At 45.5% G+C, this 17,200-nt stretch overlaps 1 protein-coding gene and 1 long non-coding RNA gene across 3 annotated transcripts in view; both read left to right on the top strand.

Moving 5' to 3' along the window:
* Nucleotides 1–17,200, top strand: part of LOC115192856 (zinc finger protein 609) — a 181,485-nt gene that overhangs the window by 64,595 nt on the left and 99,690 nt on the right. For both annotated transcript variants that reach the window (XM_029751760.1, XM_029751761.1), the window contains one exon: nt 209–1,075. In XM_029751760.1, the coding sequence (XP_029607620.1) occupies nt 341–1,075 (735 nt within the window). In that variant the 5' untranslated portion in view covers nt 209–340. The remainder of the gene's footprint in view (nt 1–208; nt 1,076–17,200) is intronic.
* LOC115192858 (uncharacterized) lies at nt 1,090–3,962 on the top strand. The gene is made up of 2 exons (XR_003878002.1): nt 1,090–2,406; nt 2,552–3,962. It is a non-coding gene; the product is annotated as an uncharacterized LOC115192858 (long non-coding RNA).

Below are 17,200 nucleotides of genomic sequence, written 5' to 3'. Positions count from 1 at the left end.
ATAATTCTTTGAATTCTTTGTACACATTGTCTGAAAGTGCTTTGTAGGTTTACAATACTTTATGAAAGTGGATACCGTCTTGCCTGCCAGACCTTCCTGTGTTATAAGATTCTAATGTCTGATGATCTCATTATAGTTTATCTTGGAATGTTAGAGCTTGACTTTTGACTGCATTCTTTTCACACATTTTCTCTTCCTCTCTTTACAGAGCAAACAATGTGGGTTACTGGGAAGGGGATACGGAGAAGACCCTAAAGCTACTGTAACCCTTCTCCCACTGCCTCCAGTGGTCTGAGAAGGTCAGACTTAACTGTGGCGCGCCTGGGCCGCTGGCACTAAGATGTCCCTAAGCAGTGGCACTGCAGGCGGGAAAGGTGTGGACTCTAATGCGGTGGACACTTATGACAGCGGCGACGAATGGGATATAGGTGTTGGCAATCTGATCATTGACCTTGACGCAGACCTAGAAAAGGACAAACTTGAGATGTCTGGTACTAAAGACGGTGGGGGTATGGCTGCCCCTCCCAGCGCTGTAGCAGCTCTACCGGACAACATAAAATTTGTTAGCCACATACCCGCTGCTCAAGGGAAAGAGAGTAAACCCAAATCAAAGCGTAGTAAGAGCTCAAAGGACAGTGGCAAGGCCTTGGCCTCAGACGGGGCCAAAAAAGACACCCAGGTGCGAACCCAGGGTGAGGTCACTGGACCCGCCATTGTCACAGGTCCCACGGCAAACGCAAACTCTGGAAAGGGTGCTGAGAAGAGCAGCAAAGCCTCCCGTAATGTTTCTAGTGGAAAGAAAGAAAAGGAAGGGGGTTCTGGGAAAAGTAAGAAGGAGAGAAGTGAATTTGTGCCTACTACTGAGAAGGATGTAGGTGCCCTAGTTTTGCCTTTGGCATGTCGTGGCGTTCCATTTGAGGGTACGCAAAATACAGACTTGGCTGTGGCTGAGCAACTTGGGAATATCGCCCTGGATACCACACGGATTGTTGTACCACCGTTAGCCATTAAAAGTGAGCCAGAGGAGATGGACAACGGCGAATGCAGAAACCTGAAGAAAATGAAAAGTGAAAAGGTAAGAAACAAGCTGTCTCGTGTCTTCGTTTTTTTGCGTTTGGCTGCTGTTTAATCAACTGATTTGAATGATGGCAGATGTTGGTTGTTTTGTTTGCTGCTGGAGTATTAGTATGTCTAGCTCATCGTGACCAAGTGATTTAGGAGATTTTAATGTAGCACTTTGCTTTCAAGTGGAGTGAAAAACAGACGTAATCTAGTTCTCTGTGTGGGGGATAAGAGCTTTGTACGGTCTTGAAACCTCTCATGTAATCACTGAATTTGATGGGTGTTAAGCAGTGCATGGGACTCCATCTTAGCACTAATGTCTCCTCCTCAGGGACTTTTACGCTGCTGTACACACCCCGTAGCCCAGAAACAAGTGAATTATGTTCTGCAAGACACAACATTGGCATCAGTCTGTAACACTACATACCGTAGATTCCTGTCCTCTGTTTGCTAGTCATTTCAGCAATGAGTTACTGCTCAGGCCCTTCACTGCCATTAGGATTTGCAAACCTTCTGGTGTTCTCAGGCACTCAAATTGGCAGACTTGTTTTTACAAGGCTATGGGTTGCTTGTGGACATCGCGAGGGGAGGGTGGAAGGCTTCAGTGTGCCAGATGCCAATGATGTGAGAAGCCAGAGTTCCGCAGTTCTCTGATAAGGTTCCTGACAGGGTCCCTGGAGGGTTTTGTAAAGCCATCTCGTGAAGAGGCTTTGCACCAGGAGATCAGTTCCACCTGTTGGCCGTATGTCACCGCCAGGCGCTGAGACTAAAGTGAAGCTCCAGGGGAAGTGTCCGATGTCTTGTCCTGGCAACAGATCTTTTTTGTTGTTGAGAGAGAGCGTCGAAAAGCCTCCGCTTTTTCCACCCCTGCACTTAGTCAGCTGGGGGGGGGGGGACTTCCAGGCTAAAGTTACCCATTAGACATAATTACTGGCTACTCATCTCTAAGTCATGACGAGAGTATGCTTTTTAAAGTGTTCATCGGATGGCACTTGGTGGATCGACAGGAGAAGGTATCAAAGATTGTCACTTTGAGCTGTGTGATAGCTACTTCTGCTGCAAGGAAGAGGCCATCCGGATCCCAATAAGCACGTTTCCATCCACAGTTCAGTCAACCATATATAAATATATATATATAAAAATAAAAAAAACTCACGACAGCTGTGATGGAAACAGGAAGTTTCAGTATCATTGTATTAATGCCAACAGATTATTTGTTAGTTCGACATGGTGGGATCTTTTTTTTTGTCTGTAAAATGTATTACGTGGGAATTGATGGTGTAAACGCTTTTATGCTCAACTATTGATATAATAACCATCATGTGGAAGTAAATTTGGGGTCACGTGATGATATGTTGTGGTTCTCCCACTACGACTCATCAGGAAACATACAGTTTATTAGGATACAGATGAAATAAGTTATGATGAACTTCACAGAGGTGGTGAAAGTGCAAGGTGATGAACTTCACAGAGGTGGTGAAAGTGCAAGGTGATGAGCTTGATGCTCCTTTCCAATAAATATCGAGGGTCTTATTCTGGTGACATGATGATCGATGCTTGGCTGACGTTTGACAAAATAACATTCTGTCTCTTGTCCATAATAATGTCATCATGTAGACTAGGCTACCTGCACTGTACCTGCGAGCTGTTGGCTTAGAGCTCAGGCACCAAGACCAGAGGAGGCACATTCACTATTTAACACAACAGTTTGTGACAAAACCATCAGTAGAGTTAAACTTCAGATTTTTATTCAGTACATGGAAAAAAAGTACATTTTTGTGTGTACTATGTCATCACGAACTGACTTTTATCCGCAACAAGTCCACAGGTGGGGAAAAGGTGCATATTTTCTTTATACGGATTGTAGAATATTCACATTAAAATCTGTTGCCAATTGGATGGAAACTTGTCTACTGAGAGGGTTTTCTGCTTCCGCTGTATTGAAGAGGCCATCCGGATCCCATTGAGAGGCTTTTCTGCTTATCTTTGGAGCTTTGGGACTGCTGCCTCAGGCTATCTGAACTCTCAGTGGCGGGAGGTTTCGTGTGTCACCTTGCTCCGTGTTTCACCTCTATCATCTAATGGAAGGAGGCAGTCAGTTCAACTCACTCTCGCTGTCTTGAGCAGGGAAGGAGGAGAGGAAGTAGTAAAGACTCCCTCTGTGAGGATCATGCCAGCAGGACAGGAAATCCGGTAACCAAGGGACAAGATATCTCGTCGACCCTCTAGAGATAAAGGGTTTAGGTTCATTTGTTTAGACATATTTTAAAGTCTTGGTTGACCAAAAATGTAAAGCTAAGAACATAGCAATGGCTACTTCGACAAATCCATGTATTTGGCAGAAATCCTACAGCCCCTTCTCCCTGTTCTCATAGTATCATCCTGTGTGGCCTTCGATGTCTGACATTATGTAGTCGTCAGCGCCCATGCTACTGTCATGACCTTCACATGCATCTGTTTGGACAACACAGGGAATTTGCAGTGCCCTGTACAGGCATTAACCTCAGTGATGATGATTGCATGTTTTTAATTTTGTCAGCGATGGAATTACTTGAGGTGAATGAGACTCTCTCTTTGTAAAAATCCCCCGTAATCCGTTTTTGGATATTATTTAATATGCTTTTAGACATTATTTTTAATGTCTCCTCGTTGTTTACAGTCCCAACTCTTAAGACAGTATGGGCTGTCCTAAAAAACCCATCGCTTACATAGTTTTTACAAACTTGCAGTTACAAACTTACAAACTTTTTCCTACTAAGTATCCTGCCGCAAAAATGTCTGCCACAAAAAGGTAATTCTACCACAAATGGGTCTGCAAAAAGGGCATTCTACCACAAATGGGTCTGCAAAAAGGGCATTCTACCACAAATGGGTCTGCAAAAAGGTAATTCTACCACAAATGGGTCTGCAAAAAGGTCGGCATCTGCTTGTACAATGCTCTAAACAGGTCATTTAAAATACACTGTGGCCCGTGGCAGTAAAAACGAAATTCAGCAATATTCAAAAACATATTGAACTTTGAATATTAATTTGCCCAAGTTTATTCATAAGATAAAATGCTTCAGTGAGTCAGTATTTTCTGCAACTTTCTAAAATGTCACAGGAATTCTCCTGTATGTGATTTGTGTGCAGTGCGCGCATATATTTACACTTTGTAACTTTTATCGATAATGATAACCCCCCCCAAATGCATTTTCCCCAGAACTCTTGGGGAAAAAAGTCGGCATCTGATGTGGTTTTAGCATTTCTGTCGACTTACAACATCTGATATTTTAGTTTTTTTTTTTTTATGAAAAGTTTTTTTTTAATTTAAATTTTAGTTTTTATTAGAGTAACTTGAAAAAAACTGAGAAATGGAATTTGAGGAAAAAACTAATGGAAGCAGGCACATTTTTTTTTAACTGATTTTACAGGGCCCTACTGTTACCCATGCCTCCTAATTAATTAGCAATGCAAGAGGTTTATGTAATTTCTCAGCTAAATGCCTCCCTCTTCTTTTCATTTTGAATCGGCACCAGGCACTTTCCTCAATGCCAGTTACTGCAACCTTGTCTGAGTTCAATGAACTCTACTGTAGAGAAAGTGCTTTGTGCTCGGGGGTTTAAAGCTGTCTAGCATTCCTCTCTCGGCAGTGAAGTTTGATAGTTCGATTGATAGAGCAGTGCTTTTCATTAATAGGTATTTTTGGATCTCTCTCGTATTCTGTGGGGAATGTGTCTGGGTGGTGAGCAGTGCCTGTGAAATGGCAGGCTCCAGCGCTCTCTGTGCCACTGGGACTACACAGGGCCTAAATCCAGGGCTTTACAGCGTGACTGGAGCTACAGGGTCCTGAGCACAGCCCTTCTCTCTCTCTCTCCCCCTCTCTCACTGCCCATGGTGGCCTGTGACTGGTGCTATTGTATTCCAGCACATTCCTTAAACAGGCAGCTCAGGGTTAGTCAGGGCTGTGCAGAGAGACTCTCTCCTTTCCGTGCCCATTTTCTCCGGACTGACCGGTTTGGAGCTGTGAGCGGATCCTCTCAGTGACTGTTGGCTTGGCAACCTTTCTCGTGTTTTCTCCGCATTATTTCGACCTTATAGGAACATGGGTGCTGGGTTTAAACACTGGAAGTCAGGCGTTGTGGGTGGGTGTGTGTGTGTGTTTATGGGACCTAAAAGGGGAAAAGTGGTGCAGTGGTGCAGTACTACAGCCCTGGTTTCCTTCTCCATAGTAGCACCCCATAGCAGAGCTCCAGTGGAATAGGCCTGCACCAGACAGCCCCAGCCTTGAGGACAGTCTAAGAACAACTAGCCTTCATCATTGAAGTAGTCTTTCTGCTCACAGAGGAGCAGGGAGATGGACAAAAATAGTATAAACCTAGGCACAAACTGTTGACGAGCAGCACGCTCCAACACCGCATAGCAGGCCAACTGTCTCTCGTACACACGGCCTCAGAAGAAATGAGCCTTTTTGATCTGTAAACTCCCATGTGATCTAGTAGTGTTTCCCCTCCAGTCCAGACTCCCCCTCAGCTCCTCTGTCAATGTGTGGAATCCAAAGACAGAACCCAAAGACAGGAGGGGTTGTGTTTAGAGTAGATGTGACAAATTTCTCAATGTTTAAACTGCCATTTTTGTATTTATTTTTTACAGTTTTAACACAATCATGAAATAACGTGAAGTCACAATTTTAGATATGGTTCTGCTAGGGGGCAACGCAGTCCTGGTAACCTTCCTACCGGTCATCACTAAGTTACCACAGCCACAAAGTCATAAAGCCTATTTCTAAAATGTATCTTCTTAATTCCCACAACCTTAACCACACTGCTGGCCTTATGCCTAACCTTAAATTAAGACAAAAAAAATCCTCCGTTTTTTACGATATGGCCAATATTGACTTTGTGGCTGTGGTAACTAGGGGAAACTGGGGTTGGGCTGTATACAGTAAAGTGTATGTGTGTATATATATCTTTTTAATTATATTTACATAAGTATTCAGACCCTTTACTCAGTACTTTGTTGAAGCACCTTTGGCAGCGATTACAGCCTTGAGTCTTCTTGGGTATGACACTACAAGCTTGTCACACCTGTATTTGGGGAGTTTCTCCCATTCTTCTCTGCAGATCCTCTCAAGCTCTGTCAGGTTGGATGGGCAGCGTCACTGCACAGCTATTTTCAGGTCTCTATCTCTCTCGAGATGTTCGATTGGGCTCTGGCTGGGCCACTCAAGGACTTTCAGAGACTTGTCCCGAAGCCACTCCTGCGTTGTCTTGGCTTTGTGCTTAGGGTCGTTGTCCTGTTGGAAGGTGAACTTTGGCCCCAGTCTGAGGTCCTGAGCAATCTGGAGCAGGTTTTAATCAAGGATCTCTCTGTATTTTGCTCCGTTCATCTTTACCTCGATCCTGACTCGTCTCCCAGTCCTTGCCGCTGAAAAACATCCCTACAGCATGATGTTGCCACCACCATGCTTCACCGTAAGGATGGTGCCAGGTTTCTTCATTTACATTACATTTAAGTCATTTAGCAGACGCTCTTATCCAGAGCGACTTACAAATTGGTGCATTCACCTTATGATATCCAGTGGAACAACCACTTTACAATAGTGTGTCTAAATCTTTTAAGGGGGGGGGGGGTTAGAAGGATTACTTTATCCTATCCCAGGTATTCCTTAAAGAGGTGGGGTTTCAGGTGTCTCCGGAAGGTGGTGATTGACTCCGCTGTCCTGGCGTCGTGAGGGAGCTTGTTCCACCATTGGGGTGCCAGAGCAGCGAACAGTTTTGACTGGGCTGAGCGGGAACTGTGCTTCCTCAGAGGTAGGGAGGCGAGCAGGCCAGAGGTGGATGAACGCAGTGCCCTTGTTTGGGTGTAGGGCCTGATCAGAGCCTGAAGGTATGGAGGTGCCGTTCCCCTCACAGCTCCGTAGGCAAGCACCATGGTCTTGTAGCGGATGCGAGCTTCAACTGGAAGCCAGTGGAGAGAGCGGAGGAGCGGGGTGACGTGAGAGAACTTGGGAAGGTTGAACACCAGACAGGCTGCGGCGTTCTGGATGAGTTGTAGGGGTTTAATGGCACAGGCAGGGAGCCCAGCCAACAGCGAGTTGCAGTAATCCAGACGGGAGATGACAAGTGCCTGGATTAGGACCTGCGCCGCTTCCTGTGTGAGGCAGGGTCGTACTCTGCGAATGTTGTAGAGCATGAACCTACAGGATCGGGTCACCGCCTTGATGTTAGTGGAGAACGACAGGGTGTTGTCCAGGGTCACGCCAAGGTTCTTAGCACTCTGGGAGGAGGACACAAGGGAGTTGTCAACCGTGATGGCGAGATCATGGAACGGGCAGTCCTTCCCCGGGAGGAAGAGCACCTCCGTCTTGCCGAGGTTCAGCTTGAGGTGGTGATCCGTCATCCACACTGATATGTCTGCCAGACATGCAGAGATGCGATTCGCCACCTGGTTATCAGAAGGGGTCTTCCAGACATGTCGCTTGGCTTTCAGGCCAAAGAGTTCAATCTTGGTTCTCTCATCCCTTCTGGAAGGTTCTCAGACCCAGAGAATCTTGTTTCTCATGGTCTGAGAGTCCTTTAGGTGCCTTTTGGCAAACTTCAAGCGGGCTGTCATGCCTTTTACTGAGGAGTGGCTTCCGTCTGGCCACTTTACCATAAAGGCCTGATGGTGGAGTGCTGCAGAGATGGTTGTCCTTCTGGAAGGTTCTCCCATCACCACAGAGGAACTCTGGAGCTCTGTCAGTGACCATCGGGTTCTTGGTCACCTCCCTGACCAAGGTCCTTCTCCCCTGATTGCTCTGTTTGGCCAGTTGGCCACCTCTAGGAGAGTCTTGGTGGTTCCATTTAAGAATGATAGAGGCCACTTTGTTCTTGCAGACATTTTTTGGGCACCCTTCCCTAGATCTGTGCCTCGACACAATCCTGTCTCGGAGTTCTATGGATAATTCCTTCTGACCTCATGCCTTGGTTTTTGTTCTGACATGCACTGTCAAATGTGGGACCTTATATAGACAGGTGTGTGCCTTTCCAAATCATTTCCAATCAATTGAATTTACCACAGGTGGACTCCAATCAAGTTGTAGAAACATCTCAAGGATGATCAATGGAAACAGGATGCACCTGAGCTCAATTTCGAGTCTCATAGAAAATTGACTAAAAATAAAGCCTTTACATAAGTATTCTGACCCTTTGCTATCATTTCCGAATACTTTCCGAATGCACTGTATATACCGTATCCCGGGGTATTTTGAAGTACCATCAGTAAGATTTTCCAATACTGTCAATAGTCCTTTTAAAAAAATTAAAAAAACATTTTAATATTAGTACTTTAAATTAAAAAAAATACCTGCAGTTAACTTATGCATTAGATAATAGATAAAGCATGAATCATTTCACCTGTTAGATCAGTTTAACGGTACTAGTTAGTTTAAGTTTAACGGTACTAGTTAGTTTAAGTTTAACAGTACTAGTTTCCTGAAATAGCGGTTTGAACCAGTCACCGTGTCTTTATTTACAAAGAAGCACAACGAGCAAAATGGGAGCTTCGTGGGGTGACTGAAGCTACACTCGTATGTAATTCACTATATAAAAAATTATAACTATTAAGTTAACTATCTAAGATGTGCCAAAATGACTTCTCTCCAGCTGGGTTTTACGAACTTGCAAGATCAATCTTCTTGGTAACAACAGTAGAGATACCCCCCCCCCCCCCTCCTGAATTAAGATCCCTGCTGTCTAGTATTTGTTTTGTGCATGTTACAAACTGCATTTTGAGATACTTGCATAACGTTTTGAGCTGGGTTGTCCGTCTTAGTAGTACATGTTTGTATGCGCTCGTTAGTGTCTGCTATGAGGATTCCTTAGTAGTTGTTAGCATTTAGTTAGCATTCTGGGGAAGTGATGATTTTCAGATGTTAATACCGTGTATCCCTGGACGGCACAGGTACGGTATGAAGGTATGGAAATCTGAATACAGCCCAACCCTAGTGGTATCCCCCACCCACTCAGCAACGATGGTAGATTTTATGAAGTTTTTAGGTTCTCTGCTGTCTGCCTCTCCTCCATGTTGTCGGTATGTACTTCATGTCCCACTTCTCATCAATATGATGGATCGCTGCAGTGATGTATGACAGCGTGTTCATAGACGTCCAACAATCTGCAATCAGCAATCATTGTACAATTTCTCCATTAGGACCGTCATGGTTTTTCGACATGGCATCTTGTAGTCTGGTTCTAGATATGTCATTAGGGTATTGAAGCTAACATCCACTACAATTTGACAATGGCTGCATATCAACTGGCATCATTTCTATAGTCAGCGCTGTGATTTCTCTCACTCCGTCCCCTATCGGCCTGCTGCCAGCAACGGGTTGGGCCTCCCTTTCAGCACCTGTACTGCCACTGTAGCTCACTTCCTCCCCGCAAAGTTTGCATGTCAGCAGCTTCTCATGTAACTTCTCAAAGTATTACCATACAGGACTTTACTGTGGTCGCATTCCCTGTCTCACTCTGTCATGTTTCCAACTGTTACGACAATGTGCGGAGCGCTTTATATCCACGCTCCTCCTGCTAACGTGGCTCCTCCTGCTAACGTGGCTCCTCCTGCTAACGTGGCTCCTCCTGCTAACGTGGCTCCTCCTGCTAACGTGACTCCTCCTGCTAACGTGACTCCTCCTGCTAACGTGACTCCTCCTTCTAACGTGGCTCCTCCTGCTAACGTGACTCCTCCTGCTAACGTGACTCCTCCTGCTAACGTGACTCCTCTTGCTAACGTGACTCCTCTTGCTAACGTAGCTCCTCTTGCTAACGTGGCTCCTCTTGCTAACGTGGCTCCTCTTGTTAACGTGGCTCCTCTTGTTAACGTGGCTCCTCCTGCTAACGTGGCTCCTCCTGCTAACGTGGCTCCTCCTGCTAACGTGGCTCCGTGGCTCCTCCTGCTAACGTGGCTCCTCTTGCTAACGTGGCTCCTCTTGCTAACGTGGCTCCTCCTGCTAACGTGGCTCCTCCTGCTAACGTGGCTCCTCCTGCTAACGTGGCTCCTCCTGCTAACGTGGCTCCTCCTGCTAACGTGGCTCCTCCTGCTAACGTGGCTCCTCCTGCTAACGTGGCTCCTCCTGCTAACGTGACTCCTCCTGCTAACGTGACTCCTCCTGCTAACGTGGCTCCTCCTGCTAACGTGGCTCCTCCTGCTAACGTGGCTCCTCCTGCTAACGTGGCTCCTCCTGCTAACGTGGCTCCTCCTGCTAACGTGGCTCCTCCTGCTAACGTGGCTCCTCTTGCTAACGTGGCTCCTCTTGCTAACGTGGCTCCTCCTGCTAACGTGGCTCCTCTTGCTAACGTAGCTCCTCCTGCTAACGTAGCTCCTCCTGCTAACGTGGCTCCTCCTGCTAACGTGGCTCCTCCTGCTAACGTGGCTCCTCCTGCTAACGTGGCTCCTCTTGCTAACGTGGCTCCTCTTGCTAACGTGGCTCCTCTTGCTAACGTGGCTCCTCTTGCTAACGTGGCTCCTCCTGCTAACGTGGCTCCTCCTGCTAACGTGACTCCTCCTGCTAACGTGGCTCCTCCTGCTAACGTGGCTCCTCTTGCTAACGCTACAGCATTGTCACATTTAGGTATTTGTTTAATTAAAATGTTTCCCTTTGATGATTGGGACGTGTTAGTTTTGTGAAAACATTTCTTTTTTATTTAACCTTTTATTTTGACAGGGAAGACATTGAGACCTAGGTCACTTTTCCAAATGCACCCTGTATAATACAATGTACAATACACATGAAACACAACATTGGGAAAGCACAAATAAAACATTACAAATCACCCAGAAAAACAGTCGTCCACAAATAAATCCCTAATCAATACTCTACACTGCCCGAACGGCACCAGAACATCAAAGATGAATTGTATATAGAATTTTGTTCCAGCAATACGGTGCATTAAACGTTAACAATCCCAAATGTCTTTTAAACTTACACACTCTAATTTAGAGGTCAGCCCCACCATTTGTTTTCCAGCCATCCGTTCCGAGATGCCTGAGTCCCATTCTGATTATTGCAGCAAAGGTCAGACAACGTTCGCTTCTTAAGTTCCAATCCCGTTGAGCTCTTAAATGGCTGCCTCATGCGTCTAATGGAAGGGCAGTGCTTCCCCTCCCCTGCCTGGCTGCAGTGGAACAACGATTTCCTCCTCATCAGCAAAAAACTGGCTCCGGCTCTCACACAGGCTTTTATACAGCCTTGTGTTCATAGAATGTACAGCCCTGGACATGGAGTAGAAAGCCCTATAAAATCTGCGATGCGGATATATCGAGCGTAGTCACGGAATCCAGACATTTTAAATAGGAATTCAACAATATTCCAAAATCTGTTAAACATAATAGGGAATCAACTAAATGGGGAAAATGTTTACATTATTAATACAAGTTCATAGTAAGACATTTTTTATTTTTTTAAATTTTACCTTTTTAACTAGGCAAGTCAGTTAAGAACAAATTGTTATTTTCAATGACAGCCTAGGAACAGTGGGTTAACTGCCTTGTTCAGGGGCAGAACGACAGATTTTCACACGAACAGAATGTTTCGTATTGCCTGCAACTTTCTGAAGAGGTGTGTGTGTGTGTGTGTGTGTGTGTGTGTTGCACGCATCTACCATTTTTGTGTAGCCGTTAGCAATGATGCTAGCTAATGAAAACAGCTTCTGGTAAATGTAAAAGCTTTACAAAAAAAAAAAAAAACATTTTCTCAATTAAACGTTAACTCCAAACTTTAGGATATAATTGCAGAATTTCCAGATGCTCTCTATGCTTACCTGGCAGAATTGTATTGTGATTATTTTCAGCGGTCCATTGGGTTTATGTGTTGACAACTCTACCATCACATCTGACCTACAAAAACACAGCTAGACAACAGCCTCTTCCTAGGTATGCATTTCAATGAAAGGGTATAACTACACCCAATCAGGCAACAAGAAATACATCTAAAGCATTTTATAGGGCCCTGGAGTAGGCAAGATGAAACATCTTGAATGCCGGGGCAGGCTCAGTCAAATGGGAGAAGTAGGCTAACATTCCTCTCTTCAGACTCCCACGGGAGACATCTCCATTTGTCATGTTCAGTGCCATTTTAAGATGGAAAGTAGCCTTTCCTCGCCACGGAAAACAAGCTATAATGCTGCCACCGCCGCAGTCTCTTTTTCAGAGAATCTACAACCGCCTCACTGTGGTGGGTGCAGGTTCTCGCTCTCTCTCTTTTTTTGTGCAACACAGTTCAGTCCTAAATGGGATTCATTGAAGTGGATGCCTGTCTTGAAGTTGAGTGTTTGTGACTTCCTTTGAAATGGGGTGGCGGATAATTGAAAACACAGACGGAAAGGGCCTGTGCCAAGTCTTTTATTTTTCTGGTGAGCTGCTCTTGTCAACGGAACCGTAGTCCAATCAGGACCGAACCAACAGTCGGCCAGATGCTCAGCGTTACACATGGATCACATCCATAGCTGTGATTCTTTCAGCATTTCGTCTTCTCTTTATACGCCAGCCCATTTCGGTCAAAGTTAGGTTTGCGTTTTAAGGTTACCAGATAAAAACAAATGCTAGCCTCAATCTGCCCTTGTAGCTTAAAGTTGTTTATTGGCTGACGAAATCAAACCGATGCCAAGACCTCTATCTTTGAAGGAAGAAAGAGAAAAACGCCAGAGACTAGCTCTCTGCCCCAAGGAGAAGTATTTGCTTGGTTTAGACCAGTTTTTTTTGTCTGTTTGAAAATGAGTTTGGCCGTGCAGCACCTACAGATGCTGCCAAGAAAAACTATTTAAATTCTTCCCTCATCCAGCTGGCTGAGCAGGCTGCAGTGAAGTTGTGATGTCTGCTCTGTGATCACTTCAAGTCTCACTTTTCATTATAATCTTTATGCCTAGCCCCTAAAGTCTCATCTTTTAAGACTCACCATCGTTGTAGGTGTTTTAACTATGAGAAATGAGGTCTTCTGATTTGATGGTCTCACTACCTATATTGATATTTCTGGAGCGTTTTATAAGATATCTTAGGTAGCTCACTGTCAGTCTCTTTTATTTTTTAGACCAGGTCAAAATGTGAATAGACACCACATAGCAACACAAAATGTCCACATAAAACCCTTTGGAAGCCATCTTGGGGGGAAAAGGCCAAGAGGAGTGTACCGAGGGTAAGCAGCCATGAGTGCAGTGTGTATTATCTAGTCATTTCGCAGCATTATGTCTGTCCGCTGCTTTGGTCTGAGTGGAATTATTCTCCCGGCTCAGAGTTTACTCTGGTAGACAGCCTAGATGTTCAGCTATTTGAGCTGTCTGAGCAAGAGGTTTTGTTAGGTGGAGGGTGAACTCGTGAAGCATCGGTCGGCCCGTCGCTGGGGCTGTGTTTTTGCTTTCTGCAGTGCTGTTCCTGCCACTGGGACGTTTGAAGCACCCCTGCCCCTCCGGGCTCCAGTAAAAACTCCACACCGGTTGTTTCCCACATGTCTGCTCCTCTGTCTCCACTCCACAGGGATGAAGGGAAGAAAGCATGGACAATGCTTAGCTATATATCTTGTGTAAAACAAGGTAGCCTTGATTGACTGTTAACTGGAGGTGTCAACAGTAGAAAGACGTCGCTATTGTCTTTCTTTCCCCTTGGAACGGTGTTCAGATGATTGAGTTGTTTCCAGGTTTAAGTGTTGATACTGTGCTGGAGGTAGTAAATGGCATATATATTGGTACTATGCAGAGTATAGAGAGGAATGTGTAGGGGAGTCTATTCCTGGATGCTGATTGGTTTAAACCGCATTCCAGCCGGTATCTATTCCTCAAGTTACCACCGGCTAAATCTGACGTTGACATGTCTATTTACTTTCTTCCATCTGACTACGCAATCCACTGTCTCATCATAGTAACGTTTTGACAATATCTCTATATTGTTGTTGCTAGTTGGCTGTACCTGCACCAGAACTCCTGTATTTTTCCTTCATAGCTTGTTCTCCATCTTCTTTTTAAATTCGGAGCCAATTTATTTTCAGCACTTTTATTTCCCTGACTAATCAAAATTAGTTTTCTCATGACTCTCTCTTGTCCCTCTGCAGCAGACATATAGTGAGCAATATGTTTGGAACATAGAATCCCAATAAAATCACAGTATGGAATTGCAATACATTTAGAATGGTGAGAATCGTATTGGCACCTAAGTGTGGTGATATTGTATTGCGAGGTCCCTGGATATTCCCGGCCCTAGAGAGGAGGCACACTGGTTCCTAAATTCACACTGACATTTTATGTTTAAGCAATAAGGCACGAGGAGGTGTGGTATATGGCCAACATACCACAGCAAAGGGCTGTTCTTAGGCACGACGCAACGCTGAGTGCCTGGACACAGGCCTTAGCCGTGGTATATTGGCCATATACCACAAACCCCTGAGGTGCCTTATTGCTATTTTAAACTGGTTTCCAACGTAATTAGAGCAGTAAAAATACATGTTTTGTCATACCCGTGGTATATGGTCTGATATACCATGGCTTTCAGCCAATCATAATTTAGGACTCGAACCACCCAGTTTATAATTACATATATCCTATGTAGGCCGATACACACCCACATTATAGACACGAGAGCATGTTGTCTGGGGCGCAGCGTAGTGTGCTGGGTTATGGGTCACAGTGTTGAGAGCCGCTAGGTTTCTAGTCCTGTTGGACTGCGATACAGGACAACACTGTGGAGAGCGGTGGGTGTGTCTGGTGGATATCAGGATCCTGCCACATGAACACTCCTTTCCAACATCTGGTCGTCTCTTTGACCTTCAGTGTGCTGCCGTCTCTGATTGGCCGTTGTGGTGCGCGACCCCGGTGGATTTACGTCCAGCGCTGCTCTTACATGAGGTAACAGACATAACGCTTGTGTTTACTGGTGTGGTTTTACGTCCAGCGCTGCTCTTACATGAGGTAACACAGACATAACGCTTGTGTTTACTGGTGCGGTTTGGCCTTTACATGGAGATTTTCTAAGGGTTCTGTCTCTACCTTCGGAGTACTTTGTTTTTGACAGGAAGATAAGTTATGCCTATTTATATGATTAAAGCCTTGTAAAAGATTGTAATAAATCCATGTGTCCTGCTGTCTCTTGAGTTTTTGGTTTTTATAATCATTTAGTAGGCTTACTTTGTCCCCTAAGGCCTAGCTACTCTTAAGTGTATTTTTTGGGGGTAGTTGGCAAAAAATGTCTGGAATCCCACCTGACCAATGTGAGGTACTGCCAGGGCTGTACCATGTGGACCAATAGGATAGGTCTGTATGGAATTATAAGGATATTGCTACAGAGATAAATGCACAATAACAAATTGCCCAGTCGTAGGTGTTTGTTTGACATCTTTTTTTATATGTTTTTACATTTAAATGAAAAAGTCATCACACAAGTGTGTTTCTTTCATCCAGTACAGGGCTATGTACAGATTAGGCCCCCCAGCTCCCAGGGACGCTGCAGCGTGTCACAACCCTGATTGAGACAGAGAACCAATAGGCAGTCAGCTAGCTGAGATGACTGCAGAATCCCACAGATACTTGTGTTCTTATTTGTGCTGTTTCTCCCTGGGGGTCGATGTCTGTTCAACAGCTGAGCTGGAAGATGTGATTTCTCTCATAACACTTTATTATTTGAAGGAACACATTCTACCCAGAGGTAATCTCTTCCCTATTGCACAGAGCCGTCGCCGGGGCGGTATAATCCCGCCCTGCCATGCTGAAACAGGATTAGCTCTGTCTGTTTAACACTGTGGGACTGGGTTCGGAGAAGACCAGGCAGTCACAGGCGCTTGAGGCGTGCCTCTGAAAACATTCTTTGTGTTTGGTATGGCCGATGTTCCTTTTTTTTATAGGGCTAATTTCACCATCCTCCATATTGTAGGCTATTCACTCAAAGCCGGTTCAGTTAAATCCTGTTGTTTTTCTTGTATCTGCTTTGGTTTGTTCACACAGCATGGGGAATGAATTGCTTGTTTTACTATCCCCATATTTTATCAGGCATTTCTTTTAGCTCTGAAAAAACTGAAATCTGTGTTCAAGAGCTTTCACTCTGCAGTAAGTAGCTCTCGTAAATAATATGTGTAATCGAAGCGATTGGGATGTTTTAGTGTACACACACACACATTCCCTAAAGCCCCGTGGAAAGCCTGTGAGTGTGTAAAGGGAAGGAATTATGTGGGAGCTGAGCACAGCGAGGCCAGGCCTGTGGAAACCATCCCAGCGCTGGGAGAAACAAAGCCCTTTCATGGCCTGCTGGCCCTTCCCTCTGTCTCTCAGCTCTGTGTGTCTGGAATAGCTATGCAGCAAGTCGTGGGGGAGGGGATGACCGAGCTAGGGAGAGAGAGCGAAGGAAAGTGTGTGTGTGTGTGTGTGTGTGTGTGTGTGTGTGTGTGTGTGAAAGACTCACGCACACTGCTAATTCAGCCCATGAAAGCCCTGTGCAGTCAGAGCAGCTGTCTTCCATTGTCAGCCCCAGCAAATTTCCAGCGCGCCTCATTTGGCCTCTCGATGCGTGAGGAGCAAGAAAGTGGTTGAGGTGGGGGGAGGAGTAGAAAAAGACTGCAGAATCTGAGGAGGGACTGGGACTGCCTGCCTGCCTGCCTGCCTTGCCTGCCTGCCTGCCTGCCTGCCTGCCAGTCAGCGCTCAGGCTACTACGCCAGGCCTGCAATGGGCGGAGGAGGTCAGTATCTAACGTGTGTGTCTGATTGCCTGTCTGTGAGCGGTGCAGCCATGCTGTTGCAGCCGCTGCTTGAAGGAGAGGGAACTTAAGGGGGGGGGGGCAGCTGTGGGAAACGGGGAGGAGAGGGAAGGAAAGGGGGAAGCCAGAGTTCTGTGGTATGAATGGTTGAGACGTTTTGACGCTGCCTGTGCTTTTCTCCACTGTAAGGAAGGACCTGCTTTTAAAGTAGAGGTGTAGATGGAAAGTGGGAGGAGAAAGAAAGAGTCCTCTTTATTTCTTCACCTCTACTTTCTGCCTCTAAAAAAGAATCCCTGGTTTACAGAAAGAGGAAGTGATTTGATGTTGGAACAGGCAAATAGCATTGACAGTGCTGGAGACCCAGACCGACACGGATGGAAAAACAGGCGCGTCTAACACAACGAAGCCAGTCCACTCCAGCCCCAGGGAAGTGAGGCAGTGTCGATGCTG

This window comes from Salmo trutta, chromosome 4, assembly GCF_901001165.1.
Source record: "Salmo trutta chromosome 4, fSalTru1.1, whole genome shotgun sequence".
Classification (NCBI taxonomy): domain Eukaryota; kingdom Metazoa; phylum Chordata; class Actinopteri; order Salmoniformes; family Salmonidae; genus Salmo; species Salmo trutta.
The sequence above is the reverse complement of the archived record's forward strand: the minus strand, read 5'-3'. Positions and strand labels throughout refer to the sequence as shown.